At 42.7% G+C, this 22,496-nt stretch overlaps 1 protein-coding gene and 1 long non-coding RNA gene across 3 annotated transcripts in view; one reads left to right on the forward strand and one right to left on the reverse strand.

Moving 5' to 3' along the window:
* Positions 1-1,117: 1,117 nt before the first annotated feature.
* On the forward strand, positions 1,118-1,541 carry LOC117518810. Its single transcript, XR_004563083.1, has 2 exons — positions 1,118-1,327; positions 1,365-1,541. It is a non-coding gene; the product is annotated as an uncharacterized LOC117518810 (long non-coding RNA).
* Positions 1,353-22,496, reverse strand: part of mast3b (microtubule associated serine/threonine kinase 3b) — a 97,051-nt gene continuing 75,907 nt past the window's right edge. For both annotated transcript variants that reach the window (XM_034180044.1, XM_034180043.1), the window contains 6 exons: positions 17,056-17,256; positions 15,575-15,801; positions 14,872-14,994; positions 8,296-8,432; positions 7,757-7,941; positions 1,353-4,324 (listed from right to left, as the gene is read on the reverse strand). In XM_034180044.1, coding sequence (XP_034035935.1) covers positions 3,336-4,324; positions 7,757-7,941; positions 8,296-8,432; positions 14,872-14,994; positions 15,575-15,801; positions 17,056-17,256 — 1,862 coding nt within the window. In that variant the 3' untranslated portion in view covers positions 1,353-3,335. The remainder of the gene's footprint in view (positions 4,325-7,756; positions 7,942-8,295; positions 8,433-14,871; positions 14,995-15,574; positions 15,802-17,055; positions 17,257-22,496) is intronic.

Below are 22,496 nucleotides of genomic sequence, written 5' to 3' on the forward strand. Positions count from 1 at the left end.
ACAACCGGATAGTACAGAAAACAATTAGAGTCAAATGAAAGAGGAATACAAATTTTATTTGGTGCACAAGAACACAGTACAGGGCGACAACGCCAATATACCATGCAGTCAAGTATTACAGATGTGTGCTTTTGTCATGCAGCATGCACTGAGCACAAGAGTCAACAGGAGAACATGTCCACGTACAAACTGTACAACAGCGTCAACTGACAGTTTGCTCGTTGAGTTGCAAGCAGCAATAATTCATGATTTTTGACCTCTAGAGCTCAAATTTTCAAGTGGCAGTACTCTGAAAGCAACATCAGCCGTGATTACATGTGCAACAAACGGTGACTATGGCTATGTTCACATTAACTGCTGAAATGAATAGTAATTTAATGAAAATTTTCATCCAATCACTCAATAAGAATTATGTTCTGTTATTAACTCTGTTTATTGTTACAATTCCTTTTAGGGGTTTTGGTTGCCATCTTGGATGCCTTTTAGAATTTAAAACTCATGAAATTATTTAAGCACAAATACATGTAGTCTATCTATGGTATTTATTGTATCCTAAAACTTTATGCTCATCCTTTATATGTTGTTGAAAGCATTTTAATAAGAAATATTATGGTGGCCATATTTGTATTGATGGTTAACATTTTTTTAAGAACATTTTGATTGCATTTTAGGGTTATTTTAGGAAAATAAATATTTTAAACACCCTTTAATGTTTAGATCACAGCCTATAGAGTTAATTGGACTATAATCATCCGTGTTCTGTGATCTTTATGAAAAATGAGCCCACATTTGTATCATATATAATCCTGATTGAGTCACTTTAACCAGTATTGGGAACAAAGCTTTACTGTTGTAATTTTTTAAAACATATCACCTCTGTGGTCAAACTATGGATAGAAAAAATCCATTGCCAGAATAATAATTATTTTGTCTTCTATTGCATTACACTCGTAACGGTCAGATGATTTATTTATTTTTTTGTTTACATTACATAACAATACTTTTTACTTTAGCATCAGATAACAGAATCCTGAAAAATAAGTTTAATGTATGTAGATGCACTGAATTATCTTCACGTTTGTCTTACAAAATATTACAAAAAATGTTAAATGTGTACTTATCTTTTGCGTATCAAAGAGTAGTTTCACATACTGTGTACACCCACAAGATAAAAAGAAAATGTTTGTACAAGACACAGAATTGTTAATCAATGTAAACAATCCTATCAGACCACACCAAAAAAAAAAAAATTAAGAAAAGACCCTCAATCACTAAACAGTCAATGATGTGGCACAACAGGATGCTTTGTTTGTTTTTTGTCTGAGAGGTGGCACGACTGAGGAGAAAAACACTTCTGATGAGAGACTACATTATCCACAAAAACTTTATGTACATGTTGGGAAAATGCATCCAGTCTGTGCCAGATGTGAACAGCTGTGCTGAAGACTGCATCAAAGAACTGTTAACTTGGTTACACTCCCAGTATCAATGGTGCATTTCCCAGCCTTCAGTACCAAAGCATTTAAGTTTACGGAAACAAGCGTTATATCAAAATATACATCAACATTTGTACAAAGACATAATTTGTTCAAAGAAGCCCTGCATTTGGATTTATTCAAACGTGTGTCCCTCTGCATTTTTCAGTCGACTGTCCCGAACATGCACAAAATTACAAAATGTCTATCAAAATACATCATCGTGGACCCCCCCCCCCCAAAAGTACCACCATCACCATGTAAACATCACTACACTGTAAACTAAGAACAACTTGTTCACACGTGGTGTCTCTAAGCAAAGACAAAGCTACATGTTCAAGATAAAATACTCCATAATTTGATTACCCCAAAGACCCGGACTTAGCTGTTCAACCCTCCATTGTGCAGAGCTCGATTCTTAAAACTTCCACTCTTGGGTTCCACAAAGGACAAAATGTTTTCTCTTGAAATTTTCAGATATACGGCTTCAGGGTGCTGTGCTGACATAATTTCACCCATAATACCGTCTGCGGCAAAAAGTGGCAAACTGTATGTCACAAACCTACAGGTGAGTGTTTTTTGTGATGGCATAGTCACCCCACAGTCCCATATACAAGTGAAACAAAGAGCGATCTGAACCAACACAACCACCATCTTTTCATATTTGTCAATTTACAGGCAACTCGAGTGTCAGCGCTTTCTTCCCCTGAACATGAGTGTTTTAAGAAAAATTCAGCCTGATAAGTGCAAAAAGGAAGATTTACAGCTGTACAGCTTTTAATAAGACTCTTTTCCTGCATATTTTCAATCAGTGCTACCTAAAATAGTGCTAACAACCTGGCAAGTTTCACAAGAATGTGTTTTTGTGGTTCAAATAAAGGCAAGACTGAAGCAGCAGCAACAAGGAAAACGGCTGTTTCTAGGTTCTGTGACTAAATAACAGAAGAAATGCAACTACAGGGACAGATAGATAACTAATAGGAAACCAATAGATAACTTGACTGATAATTAACAGGTAAGTGACGGGAACTTGACAGATAACGGATGGGAAGCTGACGGATAACTGATGGGAAACTGACAGGTAAAGTGATGGGAAACTGATGGATAATTTAAGGGTAACTGTTGGGAATCTGAAGGTTAACTGATAGGAAACTGACAGATAACTGTCTGGTAACTGAAAGGAAACTGACATAACTGACTGGTAACTGAAGGGTAACTATCAGGTAACTGTGGTCTGGGTAACTGTCAGGTAACTAACTGATGGATAACTGACGCACGCTGCTCACAGTGTGAACCAAACATCAAATTTATAGCTGGAAGCTGCATTGTTCAGATTAAACAACTTCAATTTCCTGTAGCATTTTATGTTTCTTTTGGTTCGGCAACAACTGTGCCAAACATCAGCACACTACTGTGTACCGTGATAGTTTGTATAAAATAGACATTCAATTAAAAAAAAAAAAAACCCTTAAAATCCAGTCAAAATGCAGAAAACCATACACATTGAGAACAAAATGTTACACCTTGGCTATTCAATCAACATCAACTCTATTCTTCCCTGTAACCAAGTAATCGTAGTTACAAATGTAATAAATAAGAACAAATTCTGAAATCAACGGGAGGCAAATATTCACAATAATAAAGAAAATTCAAGTAAAATCTCTCCTTCAACAGTCAGGTTTAAAAATGATACATTCCATATCTTCTGGTTCAGACCGACTGCTCCATCAGCTGCACTATGTTTGAAAGACGTAATGTCACCATAGCTTTAAGTAGTACAGCGTCGTGCCTCTACTTTCTCAGCAGCTCTGTCTGTGATTTGTTCCCTGTATGCAGAGGCTTCTCTGAAGCCCTTCCAGCTTATGGACTGATAGGTGTGGATTCAGCAACAGGACGTCCCGCCTGTTGCTGCGGAGATGAGCTGACGATCAGCTCTAACTGGGGTTTGTCATTGGTACCATCTCCGTCCGAACATGGCTCCCACTCATCCTGATCCTCGCTCTCCGTGGACCCCTGCACAGCGATCTGGGGGACCAGTGTGAACCTCCTCACCACCGGCACGTCTGGGTCCTCCTCTCTATCCAAAGAGGGTGGGGAGGCCATCCAGGCTGTCCGATGGTGCAGCTGTGCTTTCGCTCCTGGAGCTGAGCTGCCTGTTGTGACTGCAGTGGTTTTCTCCTCCGGCTCATCAAAGCTGACCTCCTGCACCGCCTCCTGCTTCTTAAAGGAGTCGCGGCGCTCTGACAGGTTGAGCTTTCGCATTACAACCAGCTGCTCCGAACGTTCGATTGTAGAGTCCCTAATCCTCTGACTACCAATGTAGCCCCCCAGCCTGCTATGGTCGACCCCAATGTAGGAGCCTCCGCAGGTCCCTTCTGTCTCAGAGTCCCCCAGTAACTCCCCCTCACCATAAAATGGTACTTCCAAAGTGTGCCTGCGGGCGGTGTATGACTTCTTGTCAGGATGATACACGCCGGACAGCTTCTCTGCTGACTGTACCCTCTTGAGCAGAGGAGATCGAGGTGGCTCGGCACTGCGGGGCCGCACAGCGTGCCGAACAATGGTGGGAGGTGACAGGGTTTTGCCATGGTAAGTGTGAAGGGTTTTGGCAAAGCCTGGAAGTGGCGAGGGCGAGCGCTGTGGGGAAATGGGCTGTGTGGAAGCTGAGGAGGTGGTGCAGGCGAGAGGCGATGGCGGGATGTTGCTGGTGGATTTTCGGCGGCCCACCTTTGTGTAGAGCTTCGTGCTGAGCTTGGAGCCCAGGCCATGCAGTGAGCTGGGCCGGATGTGTGCCGCTGGAGAACTGGGAATGCTGGAGCAAGGAGACGTACTCTGAGGTGAGTTATTGTCTGTGAAGCAGAAGTAAAACATGATAAACCCAAAATGGCAACATAAACAAAGATAAACAAATAATGTTTATAGCAGAGAATCTGAAAAACACATAGAAATGTGGGGATTTGGCATCCATGTACCCTCACCATGAATGTCCATTCTGTTGGTGTTTGTGCTGTTCCTTGTCCTTGTGTGTGTTGAACGTACTGTATAAGTATGTGTCCTGAGCTACGGGATGTTTAAATTTCCTTTAGGATCATCTATCTATCTTGTTTCACATTCAATACATGAAACTGTAAAAGGAGGCTAAAAAGCCATTTTGCACAATATGGCACCTTTAATAATTACGCTATTTGATCAAAAGTTTAATTTGGACCATTTTCATTTTCAAATCTGCTCCTTTTAAGTGAACACCTGAATGAAAAATTCCTAGTCATACAGTTTTTAAAACAGTTTTTCAGTTTTAATAAAGAGTGCTTAAGAAGCAGTGGGCACATTTCAGCGCACAAGTCCACAGTTCACACAACAGAATCACATTTTACACCATTTGTCCATGACACGCAACTTCTGCCTTCACATGAAAATTGTAATAGTCTGCCTTTGTCTGCTTCTCTCCTTCCCTTTTTTAACCTCTTGTGTGTAGTTTGTGTTGTCCCTCCAGGTGGCGCTCTGCAGAGCTGAGGAACACCTGCAGCTCATCTTCTCCTCGCAACTGATGCTCATGAGCTCCTGATCAGGAGCCGGCTACTTAAACCCTGGCTCTGAGCTCAGTCTTAGCCAGAGTCTTTGTTCCGTCACCCTGACCGGTCGGATTCAGCTCTTCTGTGAGCCTTCCATGATGAAGCTGTGTCCTTGACCATGCCAGATTCTACATGTAGTCATTCCTGCCGCTTCCATGCGTTCTGACGTCTGAGCTTCCCGTAGCTCATCTCCAGTTTACCTGGCCATCTCTAATTCCCGTATTAGAGCTCGTTGATCCTTTTGTGTTTTCAGACACTTTCCTGCGCGGCTCCCACTGCTCTCTGCACGACGTCATATTGGAACTCATCTGCTCTCTGCCTTTGAAGCGCACAGCTCTGCCCACGTTCAGTTCTCACAATGCTCCTGTTTGTGACTGTGCATAACTAAGAATGGTATCCAAGAACTGTTTCCAAGAACTGTAGGAGCTCTGATGCAGAACAGCTAAGAACTTTCCAAATCGTTTCTAAAGTCAAGTTTTGCTTAACTGCGTCACAAGATGCATAGCACCTGACCTCTGACGATAATTCATGAACTGCGAACAATTCCTGAACAGAGTACCTTATTTCCTAGACAGTGAACTTGCTCCATATACTCCGGGGGCCTCATGTACAAAGCATGCTTACGCACAAAAACCTGGCGTGCGTCCATCTCCATGTCCACCTGCAGATGTATCAAAAATGATGTGAGCATTGAAATGTGCGGTGCGTCACGCAAAAATCCAGGCTGGCGTACGCACGTTTCTACAGCTATTGTTCCACTGTGGACATGTAAAGGTGATGCTGGGAACCATTAATAGTGTGAAAACAAGAAGTCATCAGAATGATGTGCACACCAGAGACACACTGATGATCAATTAACACACCCACGTGTTTGCAATTATATGGATGGATATAAAAGCACACGCAAGGTGATGCGTAAAATGGCACCAACAGTGGCTGTGTTAGCATTGCTGCACATGGTGCAATCTGACGTGAGTGTATACTCACGGAACACGAGAATTTACTTGCAAATGATGATGGCTCATAAAGTGATTTTGATTACTAAGGCTGCTGTTACTGGAGTTGCGCACAGACTTGTGGTGGGGCCAGAGCACAATACAGCGAGGAGCCAGGGGTTGTCTGTGCCCACACAGGTGCTGACCACGCCGGGCATCCTGGCATCAGGGGCATTCCAGCATGAGCTGGCTGATCGGTCAGGCGTGTGGCAGTCAACCTTGCGCCGATCATGCCAGCTGTGTCAAGATTAGCTGTGTGGAACACAATCATCCGAATCTCATCCAGGTACATCCCAACATTACAGCGCAGCAAGAGCCGGTTTCTCGAATGTAATCGAAGCTATTGACTGCACACATTCTGCTATGAAGGTGCCATCACATGATGAATTTGTTTCTGTTAATGGGAAACATTTTCATTCCATCAATGTTCAAATCATGTGTGGTGATTTGACCATGATTTGGTGTGATTGGGGGGGGGGGGGGGGGGGGGGGGGGGGGCTGCTTGGTGGTTAAATAATTTATCCAAACGAAACCAGTGTGGACACATTCGGGCATGTGCGCATTCAAATATGTTTTTATTATTATTATTAATGGGTTTTTTTGTTGCTTGATGGTGAGCTGCAAAATTTCTTAACAGGCTTCCTGTGTTCAGTATTTGTGAATAAATGCATGTGTAAATTGTTAATGTTAGACTGTCAGATGTGCGCCTGACCTTTTTAACATCAGTGTGTGCGCAATGTTTTGTGTGTTGGCCTCAGACACTCATCGCAAATATTTTTCCAGTTTCACGATTAAGCCGTTTAACAGCGTACTGAATAAACTGTCCCTGCGTGTCTCCACGTAATTTCCAGTCACCTATAGTATAATTTCTTTTCTGTGTTCATGTTGTCTGATGTGACGTTGTGAGGAATCCCTGTTCCAAGTTCACACTATTTACATTAATTTGCATATTTAAATAGGGCGTGGCCAGGGAAGAGTCTGGCTCCATCTTCAATTCCATGTTCAGTGGGATGTACAAACGGAACCTGCGTGAATTCATGCCTACGCACACTGATACATCTGAATATATTTGTGCTTACACCAGATTCAGGGTTTTGGTGTACGCCAACTTTTAGAAGAAAGTCCACATTAGTCTTTGTACATGAGGCCCCAGGACTCCAACTCGTTCTCAGACTCCCAAGTCTGGCCCTCTGTGCTCTGCGGCTCCGAACTTCCAGCACTATATGTGGGCCCGGTCTCGGCTCAGCAGACTTCCTCCAGCTCAGCACAGTACTTTAAGTTATTTAGTGTTGTAAACAAAGCTCTTTTCAAAAGCGATGTGGATCCATGAAAAGAGTGACCAGTGGCCATTTGACATTTTAATGGCAGGGTGCACACAGACCACAGTGGGTCACAGTAAGTATGTGAAGATGACTTATTTACCTAAATTGAACCATTTCACAATTAATTGTGCAGCATTACCAGCAAAATTCATATACTGGAAGTAATCATGGTGTTCGTGACTACAATATGCAATTTTGAGGGTCACTGTGTAGCTCAACTTAATGTACCCTGTTGCTGCCCATGTATTTCATTTTCAGACTTTTGGCGGGGGGTAGGAATTTCACCCATACCAGGAAATTATGATGCATACTGCTTAAGAAAAAAGAAGCAAAGTTTTTTTTTTTTTAATTTCTTCATCAGCTACAACGACAGCAATGCCGGTTGAGCTCACCAAAACCTTGGTGGTCCGGTGCGGGGCTTCGGCAGGGTGTGGAGGGGCCCGGGGAGAGGCTGTGTGTTGGGGAGCCTGGAAGACTCTCGCTGGAGGAAACAGAGTGATGGAGGCCTGAAGAGAAGCTCCGGCTGCTGTGTATCACCGTGCTCTGCTTGGACAGCTTCTTCAAAATGCTACGCCGCCTGATGTGAGCAGAACCAGACATGGTGTAAATCTTGAGTGGTGTTCAACAGTGTGTGTTCCCAACACTAACTGTGGATATTTTGTCTCAGTTTTAATGATGTAGCAATTCAGCGTGACGTGTGGCATTATAATAATTTTAAGACAGCTGTTTAAAAATTTTTGTTCTTCCCTTTGTGCGTGCTACAAAATGCCAAATTAAAAACGGTTTAACTTTCTTTAAATAAATACCCATTTCTGCTTCAACTGCTGGGATTCCACAGGAATTTGACATTACTTTACTTTAACAATATGAAATGTTAGGAAAAAGAACGTTCTTCCAGTAACCAACAAATGACAAACTGGAGGACTCCCACCTGTCGTAATTATCTCTCCTCTTGCTCTTCTTGCTGCGGCGAGCCATCTTGCCTTTGTGTTTGGTTTTCCGGGCTGGACCAACTTTAATTGACGTGTTCTCGAGTGCGGTGGTCTGGAGCATGACCTTGCTGCCGCTCTGCACATTTTGATACGAAGTAAAAAACAATTTGTTTGTGAATTCACAGAGGAACCAACACAATGTGGAATTATCATGTCAGAGCGACGAATGACCAACAAGTGCCAAAGCAAAGAATCAATTTGATTACAGTGGAACCTCAGTTTTTAAATGGCTCTCTTTACAAACAAATCAGTTCACAAACATTTTTTAAAGAAAAAAATGTTCTGCTTTTCAAAGTCTTGGTTTATGAACTGCTGCTGCAGTAGGTGGCAGTAATGTACCATGTTGGTTTGTAATCCGCCAATAAACTCAAAAGAAGAAGAAAATGTCCAGCTTCCAGCAGAGATGCGAGTTAGTCACACTGCAGACATTGCTCTGAGTATGCACGCTCAACAGGATTGTGGAATTTGCACATTTGATTTTCCTTTTTTTGTTGGCATTGCCTGTAAAGAAGCCGTTCTCTGTTTCGCAGTTATGAATCTCGGTCAGTTTCAGGGCACAAAGTAAACACATCTCGTAAAGTATGGACAACAAGAAATCATCGGGGCATGGCAGAAGTCCATCCCAGTGCTACACCTCCTCACGATAACCCTCTCAACTTAGAACGTATCATCATCATAATCGCCGATAAACCTGCAGGATCAAAGTCATCCACATCCTCACTAGCCATTGTTTACATGCGCTTTGAGACGCGGGAACTCTGCTGGTGCTGCAATGCATTCTGGCAAGCGCAGGGGGCCACCAGGGGGATTATGGGAAATGTTAAATAAAGAGCAACAGAGGGAGCTCAAATCTCATCAAGACATCAAGTCTCTTCTGTACAGGCAAGGTGAAATTAAATTGTCAATTTTACTATAATTACTGTGGAGTATTTTGCCCAAGATATTATGCATATTCATTGTTTTTTGTCTGCTGTTTATGCATGAAATGCTGTTTTAAAAAGGTAAAAACACAGTGTTCTTTTTGGGGCCAGGAACAGATTAATCCATTTTACATGATTTTTCATGGAGAAAATTGGTTTCAATTTAAGAAAAACTTGGTTTAAGAACAATATTTAGGAACAAATTATGTTCTAAAACTGATGTTCCACTGTATTTAATTCCAACACTTTAATAATGGAGACACAGTTGCACTCATCATCCATGGAAATGTCAGGAAAAATTGTCTTTTCAGTCACTTCTTTTAACTGGTTTTGTGGGTCAGAATAACTTTACAACATACATCTGTCAATTTTCAATATATTTTGGGTTTTCTGGCTCAAAATTATATATATAATAGATCTAATATTTGTTTGAACTTCCCTCAAGTTTCACCCTGACTGGACATTTATAGGGGCCATCAATAAGCCATTGCCAGAATTCCACTTGCATATTTGAGCACTCTTTTCTGCAAAACTGGTGGGAGTTCAATTAAATTTATTTGTTTCCTGGCACAGACCTGACTTTTAAGCACACAACAGATATTTTCATCAGGGCTGAGGTCAGGAATTTGGGAAGGTGATTCCCAAAGCTGAATGTTAGCCTTTATCCATTCTACAACCAGGTTTGCTGTCTGTTTGGGGTCAATGTACTGCTGGCAGAATCAACTGTGTCTAAATTTCAACTATCTACAGTGAGGTAAATAAGAATTTGATCCACTATTCATTTTGCAAGTTTTCCCAACCTACAACGAATGGAGAGGTCTGTAATTTTTATCGTAGGTACACTTCAACTGCGAGAGACAGAATCTAAAAATCAGAAAATCACATTGTATGATTTTTAAATAATTAATTAGCATTTTATTGTATGAAATAAGTATTTGATACAACAGAAAAACAGATTTCAATATTTGGTACAGAAACCTTTGTTTGCTATTATAGAGGTCAGACGTATCTTGTAGTTCTTGACCAAGTTTTCACTTACTACAGCAGGGATTTTGGTCCACCCCTCCATACAGATCGTCTCCAGATCTTTCTGGTTTCAAGTTTCAGCTACCTCCAAAACATTTCGTATTGTGTTCAGGTCTGGAGACTGATTAGGCCACTCCAGCACCTTGAAATGCTTCTTATGGAGCCCCTCCTTAGTTGTCCTGGCTGTGTGTTTGGGGTTATTGTCATGCTGGAAGACCCAGCCATGACCCATCTTCAATGCTTTTACTGAGGGAAGGAGGTTGTTTGCCAAAATCTTACGATACATGACCCCATCCATCCTCCCTTCAATACGGTGCAGTCGTCCTGTCCCCTTTGCAGAAAAGCACCCCTAAAAATGATGTTTCCACTCCCATGCTTCATGGTTTGGACGGTGTTCTTGAGGTTGTTCTCATCCTCCAAACATGGTGAGTGTACCAAAAGCTCTATTTTGGTCTCATCTGACCACATGACCTTCTCCCATGCCTCCTCTGGATCATCCAGATGGTCACTGGTGAACTTCAAACTGGCCTGGACATGTGCTGGCTTGAGCAGGGGGACCTTGCTGTCCTGCAGGATTTTAAACCATGACGGCGTTGTGTGTTACTAATGTAATCTTTGTGACTGTGGTCCCAGCTCTCTTCAGGTCACTGACCAGGTCCTCCCATGTAGTTCTGGGCTTTCTCAGAATCATCCTTATCCCACGAGGCCAGATCTTACATGGAGCCCCAGGCCGAGGAGGATTGATAGTCATCTTGTGTTTCTTCCATTTTCTAATAATTATGTCAACAGTTGTTGGCTTCTCACCAAGCTGCTTGCCTATTTATTGTCCTGTAACCCATCACAGCCTTGTGCAGGTCTACAATTTTGTCCCTGGTGTCCTTAGACAGCTCTTTGGTCTTGCTATGGTGGACAGGTTGGAGTGTGATTGATTGAGTGTGTGAACAGGTGTCTTTTATACAGGTAACAAGTTCAAACAGGTGCCATCAATACAGGTAAAGAGTGCAGAATAAGAAAAATTAACAGGTCTGTGAGAGCAGAATTCTTGCTGATTGGTAGGGGATCAAATACTTATTTCATGCCATAACAAGCACATTAATTATTTAAAAATCATACAATGTGATTTTCTGAATTTTTATTTTTAGATTCTGTCTCTCACAGTTGAAGTGTACCTACGATAAAAATTACAGATCTCTCCATTCCACTGGTATACAAATATTTTAAAGTTGTCTGCTTCAGAAATAAAATGTGCCATTTATTTATGGATTTTGGCATGGTGAATTGAAATATGACAATAACAATGGCTAATTGGCTACTGCTTCCAAGATATACAAGGTATTACATTTTGTGTCTACATAATTATATTGTGTTAACAGTAGAATTTTCATGAAAAAAAAAAAAATCACAAACATAGGTCTTTTTGGCCCAAAATGAGTAAAGTTTGACTATATTTATTTCAGAAGCTTTTTGGCTGTAGACCACTGTTCTTTGTAGGTGGGAAAACATGCAAAATCAACAGTGGATCAAATACTTATTTGCCTCACTGTAGCTGATGGTTTGAGATTTTACTGACGAATTCTGTGATGACCTCCATCTTCATTACACAGTACAACCCCAGAGCATGAAGCCCTGGGGCTGCTCACACCACTTATTTCATATTAAAGATTTTTGCTGTACAATCATTGTAAGGTAGAGAGAGAGGAAAAAAAACAAGGTTCAAAGAAACCATTGAAAAGCCAACAGTGCCATGATATTAATGGCTATGATACAAGATACAAGATAATTTATTGATCATATGCAGGTTAACGCAGAGTCAACAGTGCAATGAAATGCTTAGGATGAGAAGGACTGTTCAAACTCGCAGGAAATACTAATAGCATGCAATATAAATACCGAAAATATAAGCATATGTAAAAAAAAAATAATAATAATAATAATAGCAGTAGTCAGGTTGTAGTATTCACAGGTTGTAGTATTGTTCATATTGCACATAGTATTATTGCACATGACATATTGCACAGTTGTGTAGCAAGTTATTGCACATGTAATAATAAATAGTAAAAACTGAGATGAGATGAAAGGTGAGGTGGTGACATACAAGATACAGTCACACTGATAACAGCAATAGACATATAGTGTTAAAGAAGTGGCTTAGTGCAGTGTTATTATCATAGTTCTGTGTTATTTAGAGTTCAGTAGTCTGACAGCCTGTGGATAGTAATTGTTCCTGAGTCTTTTGGTACGGGCTGGCAGACTCCTATACCTCTTGCCAGAGGGTAACAGTTTGAATAGTCCTTTTGCGGGGTGAGCGTGATCCTTAATGATGCTGCGTGCCTTACGCTGGCACCAACTGTGGTAAATGTCCTGGATGGTGGGAAGACTGCTGCCAGTGAGGTCCTCAGCCGTGCACACCACCCTCTGCAGTGCTTTCTGACTCTGGCTGGTGCAGCTCCCGTACAACACTGTGAGGCAGCCCGTCAACACACTCTCGATGATGCACCTGTAGAAGATCGTGAGGATGGTGGTGTTCGTGCCAAACTTCTTCAGCCTTCTCAGGAAGTAGAGTCTCTGCCGGGCTTTCTTAACCACAGTGTCTGCATGTAAGGTCCAGGATAAATCCTCGGTGATGTGGACGCCGAGGAACTTGAAGCTGCTGACCTGCTCCACCTCGGTGTTGTTGATGTGGATGGGGGAGTGCTGACCTCCGTGCTGTCTCCTGAAGTCCACTATCTCCTTAGTTTTGCTGACGTTCAGAGAGGTTATTCTCCTGGCACCAGCTGGTCAGTGATTTCACCTCATCTCTGTAGGCAGTCTCGTTGTTGTCAGTGATGAGGCCCAAGATGGTGGTGTCGTCAGCAAACTTGAGGATCACGTTAGAGCAGTGCTTGGCTGTACAGTCATACGTGAAGAGGGAGTAGAGAAGTGGGCTGAGAACACAGCCCTGAGGAGCACCCGTGCTGAGGACAAGTGTGGAGGAGAGGTGTCTGCCGATTCTCACCGCCTGTGATATGTTAGTGAGGAAGTCCAAGATCCAGCAGCATATGGACTTCTCCAGGCCTAGGGCAGTGAGCTTGGTGACCAGTTTGGAGGGGATTATGGTGTTGAATGCTGAGCTGTAATCAATGAAGAGCACTCTCATATACGTATTCCCCTTCTCCAGATGGCTGAGGGAGGTATGAACTGCCAGAGCAATGGCGTCCTCTGTCAACCTGTTTGCTCTGTATGCAAACTGCAGGGCATCTAGGGTGTCGGGGAGGGAGGCACAGATATGTTTCTTAATGATCCGCTCAAAGCACTTCATGATGACAGATGTGAGTGCTATGGGCCGAAAGTCATTTAGGCAGGTTGCTGTGGGGGTCTTTGGGAAAGGAACAACGGTGGAGGTCTTGAGGGTGTTGGGCACAATAGACAAGCTCAGTGACAGATTGCAGATGTTGGTAAACACCTCGGCGAGTTGGTCAGCGCAGACTCTCAGCACCCACCCTGGAATGCCGTCGGGCCCGGGAGCCTTAAGAGGGTTTACTTTCTTGAACGCCCGTCTCACTGTAGCTGTGTCTATGTGGAGTGTGGCATCCTCACTGTCCACATGTGGTTTGGTGACAGGTGTGGTGTTGTCTGCATCAAACAGGGCGTAGAAGGTGTTGAGCTCGTCCGGGAATGATGCGCCGGACATCTCCACAGACCTGCTCCTCCCCTTATAGTCCGTCATGCAGTGGAGGCCATACCACACCTGCCGCGCGTCGTTGCTCTGTTGGGCAGATTTGACCCTCTTCCTATACTCCCACTGTGATGTTCGTACAGTCTTTCTGAGGTCATACTTGGCTGCTTTGTAGGCCTCAGGGTCTCCAGAATTAAAGGCAGCGGTGCGTGCTTTGAGTTTGGCACGTACCTCTAGCCCAACCCATGGTTTCTGGTTAGGGCAGGTGCAGATGGTGGTTTTTGGTACAATATCCTCAATGCACTTCCCTGTATAACCAATGACAGAGTCTGTGTACTCGTTGAGGTCTCTCTCTGCTGAGTCAGCAAACATCTGCCAGTTGGTTGTCTCGAAGCAGTCCTGGAGAGCTTCGTCTGCTGCAGTGTCCCATGTGAATATTTCCCTAGGAACCGGTTTTTCCTGTTTCAGTCTCTGTCTGTAGGCAGGAAGGAGGAGGACCATGTTGTGGTCCGACCTGCCTAGATGTAAAGACCCACTTTTTTAGACTGTCTTATCATTAATTTTTTAATCTGTTTGTGTTTGCTTTGTAATTTCTTTTTATTCTACTGTGTTTTATCTTTTAACTGTGCTTTTCTTGCTTTTAATTTTGAATTTAGATTAATTTGTGTTGTTGTGAATTATGTGAAGCGCCTTGGTGCGACTTTGTCGTGATTTGGCGCTATATAAATTAATAAATTTAATTAAATTTTGTAAACATCTGACCACAGCTTTAAGTGATATGAAGCACCACTGTGAAATATCAACATCACTGACAAACTGAAAATGCTTGTTAAAACAGACTGCAAACTCAATACTATCAACCTCAAAAGGTCACCTTTGCATCACTGCCACACAAGGTGGGTGAGCTGTCGTACCTTGAGCAGAAGTTCCATCATCTCTGGGTGGACCAACCCTTGGACTGACTCGCCATTCACATGGGTAATGAGATCTCCAGTGCAGAGCCCCGCTTGGTGGGCTGGACTTCCCTCTTCCACGCTCTGTTACAACAGCAGCACACAGAGTGTCACTGAGGAGCTGCTTTTTGATCAATGCTACTTCATTTAAGTACCAATTACTGATTACTGCAGATCACATCACGTTAGTAGACCAAAGTCTGATTTTCTGACATCGTGCCATTTCATTATTTCTACTGAGGAAAGCAATGCAAAAGATTTTACGAAGCCATCATCTACATCAAATTAGTAAGACTAAGAGCCCCCCATCAACACACACACACACACACACACACACACACACACACACACACACACACACACACACACACACACACACACACACACACACACACACACACACACACACACACACCACACACACACACACACAAATTAAATTCTTTAAATTATTATTCTGTTGACATGAATGCATGCACAAACACTAACTCTAGCTCTATGTTAACAGACTTCTCGGTGTCTGGACTCAATCAGGAGAGCAGGCTGAGTTAGTACTGCAAAATGTACCTTATCTGTACACATTTTAAACCAAAAAGCACGTGCTATTATTATAAACACGCAGTCCCTTTCTACAGCTAGTTCCTGGATTTCTGGTGACACCCACCGACACCATGTGATGCACCGTGTAGACGTCGCTGTCTCCCATGTAGACCCGGATGGCCTGCAGTGTGAAGCCGTACTTCTTCCCTGAGGTGTGGACAATGATTGGTGGCCGCTCGCTGCTGGGGCTGAGTGACAGATCTCGGCTGGGGGAGGACTCACGGGACGAAGGGTTGGAGGACAATGAGCGTGGCGAGACTGGACTCGGCTGGAGGTTGCTGGACACGTCGTCTAAAACAGGCAAGGAAATAATTTCAAAGTGTTTCCTCAGATTAATCCGAAGCTACAAGAAAACAAACGGCTTAGCCACCTTGACACTTGCACAAAATGTGGCTCCGACTGCTGCGCAATGCGTCGTGCCAATGCATGTCATTAGATGGTACGCTTGAAAAGCCACCTTGACACTTACACGAATTTGATCACAGCACTGGCATGAAATCTTGCACGCCAATGACTAAAGCCATTGTAAGATGTGGTAAACTGTGCGCGGCCTTGCGTGCAATGACACGCATTGACAGGGAGTGTTTCCAAATAGGTTGTGCAATGTTCATGGCGAGTTTATGTAAGTGGCATGAAATTTATGCATCCAAAACATTTCAAAATTTTGTTTTTGCACACTGGCACGCAGCCGTGCACACTTCACGGACAGTTTGCAAGGAGTTTACTCATTGGCACGCTAAACTGTGTGCCAGGGCGGGGATCAAATTTGCGTAAGTGTCAAGGTGCCTAAAAGCACATTCCGAAATATAGTATAAAGCAAATTAGAAGCCACATTTTATTATTATACTTCAATTTGAGAAACGTTTGTCTGTTTGTTCCTCTACTTCTCCCAAGTCCTTTGGCAGATTCCCATCAAATGCGGAGCTCATATGTAGGTGGGTTCTGGAACTGAACAGGTGAGATTATATTTACCAAAGGTCAATCACTGGGTCAAAGGTCATATTTTGCTTGTTGGCCTACTTCTCCCACATCCTTTAGCTCATTTCTACCAAACTTGGTACATCAATTAAGGTTGATCCCAAAATTGCCTTAAATTAATTTGGGCAAAGGTCAAAGAATTACATTTTCAAATCAGTCTGGACCAACTGTGACACACACTTAGGTGGATTCCAGATTTTTCCCAGCAAGGTTAGCTAGAAGCCAATCATTTCAGTGCAGGTTCACAGTTATTAAGGTCAAATGTCAGAAGTACTTTGAGTGGTTTCTCATTTAAATCTGTAATGTATGAATGAATTTCAGTTACAGTTATTTTTTCTGTTCTCTAACTAAGCATTATACAAAATATAGTCTTGTTTAAAGCCCCATGTTCAAAAATAACTGAAGTACAACAATGTCAGAAAAAAAAATTATGTTCTTATATTTTGTTGCTGTCTTCAATTAATGTGTGTTAACAGGGTCTGTTTTTCTTTTTTTGTGCATTTGCACATAATTCTGCAGTTAGCGTCAGTGTGTGTTTATTTCCACTGGCTGCTGATGACAGTTCACCTGTGGTGATGATGAGAGAGAGGGCGGAGACAGAAGCAGACTTGGGAACTTTTGCTCCGCAGGGAACCCTCTGTCTGTCCGGCGTCTCCAGCTGGTTACCGAAGCGCCGTGGCACCACTGAATCTTTGGGGGACGAATGTTTGGCCCCTGTACTGTTGCTGCGAATCCTGATCCTCCGAAGATTTGTCACAACCACCTCAGCTGCAATTAACAGGTTTAGTAAACAAAAGCTCAGTCACATTCAAACATTATTTTGGCTGAAACCCTCCTGGAATTTTACACCTGAATGTCTGGGCAGAAATTAGGAATTATTAGGGCCCGAGTAGGCAACGTCCTACGAGGACCCTATTGTAATTGCGCTGTTTATTATTATTATTATTATTCTCACTTTTGAAATCGAAATTTCGGCCTCTTCCCATGCTCAAAAACTCACCAAACTTTCCAAAGTCGTCCGTCCAGATCCGAAATTTGATATTTTGGGGGCCTCGCACATGGTCGCATAAAAATCGCAAAATAGCGCCCCCTAGAAATTTTCAAAAACCCCTCCGCATTGGGCTTTTTTCGTCGTAGCCTCACGAAATTCGGTACACATATTTACCATGCCAGGATGCACGAAAAAGTCTCTTACTGTCATGGTGAAATATCGACAGGAAGTCAGCCATTTTTATTTTAAGTTTCGATTTTGAGCAAATTTTTGCCATTTTTGGCCATTTCCACTACTTACATTTGAACGAACTTGTCCTAGGGATTTCATCCGATCGACTTCAAATTTGGTCAAAATCATCACAACACAATGGTGATCAAAAGTTATCAAAAGATTCTAATTAAGTCAAAAGGCGTGGCTGCTAGGGGTCGTCAAACTTTGGCTAGCTTTTCGGAGCACGCCATTTCACTTCGAACGGCTGTCACGCCCACATACTTCATCGTAGATCCTTCAAACTTGCTGGACATGATGAGGGCTCCGCCCTGAACGTCTACATATCTTAAGTTCCCACCTGCACCATAGCGCCCCCCGGTGGTGGTGGGAAATGTCCTATTTTTACTTTAAGAGGTCCTGATGTCACATACTTAACCCAATCAACTTCATTCCACTTTTAAAACATGCAGAACAAATTGGTGAACATAGGCGATAAACGCCGTGAAGTTACGAGTAACGGCGTCCGTGTGGCGGCGTACCGAATATTGCCCATTCGCCATGAAATTACGTTCTTCCTTTTGACGGCTTTAATTTTGGCACATCATCATGAAAATTGATACACAGGTCGAGCACGACAACCTCTTACAATTCATAGGGGCGTCGCCCATGGGCGGGGCAAAATGCCTCAATAGCGCCCCCTTGAAACTTTCAAAACCCCCTCCCCATAGGGGTTTTTTGGAGTAGGGAGATGAAAATTGGTTCACATATGTGACTTGCATAGACGTACAAAAAAGTCTCTTGCACCATGGGTTTACTCCAAACAGGAAGTCAGCCATTTTGAATTTTGTTCTCATTTTGGCGTGATTTCCACATGTTGTATTTGAACGAACTCCTCCTAGGGATTTTGTCCAATGCACTTCAAATTTATTTAACAGCATCCACAGATGATACTAACCAAAACTTAGCGAACGCTTTTCTCTATGTTGAAGGGTGTGGCCGCTATGGTGCCGCCATTTTGACCCTTCGCCATAGAACATCAAGTCATGATAACTCCTTCATGCTTTGCCTGATTGACTTGAAACTTCACATGTACGATGACGGTTGGCCCCTGAACACACCCAGCCCCTCTGTTTGTACACTGAGTGCCCCCTAGTGGATGAACAATCAACATGTCATAACTCCTTGATGCATTGTGTGATTTGTTTAAAATTTTAACTGTGTGATGAGTGGTTACCCCTGCATGCACATCCCCACATGTGGTCACAAGGGCACCCACTGGCCTGTGTAGGTGGTCGCGTAGAACGAGGGCCCGTATATGACTGCTTGCAGTCCTAGTTACTATTGTTTTTTTAAGTGGGAGGAATGTTTGGTATTAAAGAGCAATTATGCAAGTTAGTGAAGCAGATAAGTATGATTTCTGGCCAGAATTGTTCACTTGGTAATGCAAGCATCAAATATGGCATGAATGTTCTTCATAAATCAGTGTTTGAGAAAAAAGTGCAGGCCACTTGAAAATCCAATATGGTGGCCAGGTAGGGGTCAATGAAGAATTACACAGGGGTCAAAATCTAAAAATGCTCCAATCATATTGAAAAGTATAACACATGATTTGTCTGATCATAAATATTCCAAAAAGGTATAGTTTGGACTATCTATGTCTGACTGTTATGGAGTTATGGGGTAAAAACAGCAAGAATGGTGACAAAGGTCAGTTTCAGTTTGTATAGGGGTCAAAAGATAAAGTTGCATCAATTTTTGTAAAATGTGATGCTAATTATTGGTTGAGTTAATAGGGTTTTAAAAAGGAATAGTTTGCACCATGTGTCATGTTCAGTTGTCACGTTACAGGGTAACATCTGTCACATGCCATAGAATCCAGTCAAATCTGATGCTTGCATCACCAAGTGAAGGATTGTTTCAGTTATCTGCTGCACTAAGTGGACAAAAGGTGTTTATGCAGACACGTGCATATTGTGTCATCTATTGATCCAGGACGTCGTGAGAGAACAGAGAAGTTTCAGAAGAAGTCGGTTTCAGCATTTTATCCGGATATTCCACTGTTAAAGGAGATTTTTTTAATGAAAGACGTGCGGACGGATCCGCGCGTCGGGACGCAGCCGACGCGGTGCGGCGGCACAGGAAAACACCTCCATGTTGATAACCATTTGTAAAATCCAGGCGGCTTTTGATGGCTTTCAGTGGAGTGAGTATATGAGAAATTGTTTAACAGGCAGGACATGTTCCAACTTGTCCTTAAGGCTTTCAACAGAGGTGTTTTTCCTGTGGCGGAGCGTCGCGGCGGCTGCGTCCCGACGCGCGGACCCGTCCGCATGTCTTTCATTAAAAAAATCTCCTTTAACAGTGGAATATCCGGATAAAATGCTGAAACCGACTTCTTCTGAAACTTCTCTGTTCTCTCACGACATCCTGGATCAATAGAGCCTGAAATGTGGAGGTTTTCAGCTTGAACAGGCTGACGACGGCGGCTGAGAGCGCTGAGCGACGTCTTGCACCGTGGGAAGTCCTTAAAGCGACAGAATCACCTCAAAATCTCTCATCAGCCGTTAAAATTTTCACTGAAAACCAGCTTAATTTTTCGAACCGTGTCCACTTCGATGTGTCTCACAGGTTTAGAAAAAATTTTGATCAAACAAAGCGCCAGTCTCTCAGCAACTTCTCAGACAAAGGAATTCCGACGAGGGGCTGGACGACTCCTCCCACAAGGAGTGCTCACAGGTGAATGACATCACCGACAGGCGTGGAAAAACTCACGCATGCGCACGAGGGTTCAAGCATGTCTGACGTAAAAACATATGAATGAAATCCATATAGTTTTTGAAAAAAATAAAAAGGACCGTTACTTTATTGACAGCCCTCGTATATGCTTTATTTTAGGGATGCACCGATACCACTTTTTCCCAGACGGAGTACAAGTACGAGTACTTACATTTGGGTACTCGTCGATACCTAGTACCGATATGAATACTTACAGATACCATTACAGTTTTATGATGACTATGAAAACATGTTTTATTCATCAGTTGTTCCATACTTTTTGACTGTAACTGCTACCAAAATCATTAGCTTTGTTTTTATTTTCAAACATTTAACTTAAATCATGTAACATCACTTTTTGACCACAACAAATTGTCCCTTAACATTAATTGTGTGTTTCTTAACAAAGATGACACTGCCAGACATCTCACTGAAATGTAACCTGTGGACTTCAGCACTACAAAATATACAACACCAAGAACACAACTGAAACTGTCCAACAATAACTTTGTTTATGTCTGTAAGGACTAAAATCCTTTATATGAAAATGTGAGGGTAGATTCATTTTGATGAAAAGAAGCTTCTCTGCATTATTTCTGTTTCGGTTTTCATCTACAATGTGTGACACTGAGCTAAACAGGCTTTCATTCTCCACACTATGTTTTATCTTTTAATTAAATGCATACCAGTAACATACATAAATAATAAGTCCCTTCGGCTGCTCCCTTGTTTGCACTCGGGGTCGCCACAGCAAATCCAAGGTGGATCTGCATGTTGATTTGGCACAGGTTTTACGCCGGATGCCCTTCCTGACGCAACTCCACATTACATGGAGAAATGTGGCAGGGGTGGGATTTGAACCCAGAACCTTCCGAACTGAAACCAAGCGCATTAACCACTTGGCCAATACATACCATAAATGTTTGTTTTTTTCCCCACAAGTGGAACATGTAATATCGATGGGCGTGGTGCATGCGCGCGCGCACACACACACACACACACACACACACACACTGTTGTGTGGCATCTCCATGACACACGGAGGCAAAACGGAGTAATTTTAACATTATTTTATTTTTTCTTTGTGGATCATGGGATAATTTCCTCATGTTCAACTATTATAGCCCGTTGCCTGTGGTAAATGAGCCATTAACAAGGCGCAGTGACTCAACTTCTTACCCAAATTGAGGATTGTGGAGGAGGAGCGGAGGTTCCAAACGCAGCGCCACAGAGATTCTGCAAACGGATTACACACCTGTTGCAGACTGAGCCAGTCTCCCATCGCCCTGAACACCCACACCATGGACTGAAACTCACCAACCTCATGGACAATCTCTGCCACTGAACCCTGATCTGGGTTCTGATGGAGGAACTGGTGCAAAGGAACTTTTTTCAGCTACACGAGGGATTAAAGTATTTTCAGATGTTGTTTTCCAAACTCAGGAGGCTTTGTGTGGATTATTTTTCTTCAAGATCGTATGATGATGAATTCCACTGAAACAAACAGGTAAGAGTTTATATTTACTGTGTGTGAATTTACTCTGCATGACGGACAGCAACTGTCATCTAATCAATGGACAGCACTGACGGACGTATTTCGGTTTATGGGTAAATTACATGAAAGCCTGTAAAAACCATAAATTAGCTGCATCATTGTTTAAGCCGCAGTGTTCAAAACGTATGAAAAAAGTAGTGGCTTATAGTCCGGAAATTTGGGAGTGTGTGCGTGAAAATCCCACATTGAGACATTGACATCATGCTGTTGTAAAGGGGTCGCGGAGTATTGGAGACATTTTATGATACAAGTATGAGTAAATGGGATTGGGCCAATACCTGATACTGGCATCGGGATCGGTGCATCCCTACTTTATTTCTACATGTGTCTATGAAAAAGTCATCACAAATGTGACGATCGCAATCGGATGTTTAATGGCTGTCATGTTGATCTCATGGAATATTGACGCATACAGTACAAAGCAGATGGTTGCTTGCTGTGACATTCCTGTCACTGTGTGATCAGGAAAATTTT

Source organism: Thalassophryne amazonica, chromosome 10 (genome assembly GCF_902500255.1).
Source record: "Thalassophryne amazonica chromosome 10, fThaAma1.1, whole genome shotgun sequence".
In the NCBI taxonomy this organism is placed as follows: Eukaryota; Metazoa; Chordata; class Actinopteri; order Batrachoidiformes; family Batrachoididae; genus Thalassophryne; species Thalassophryne amazonica.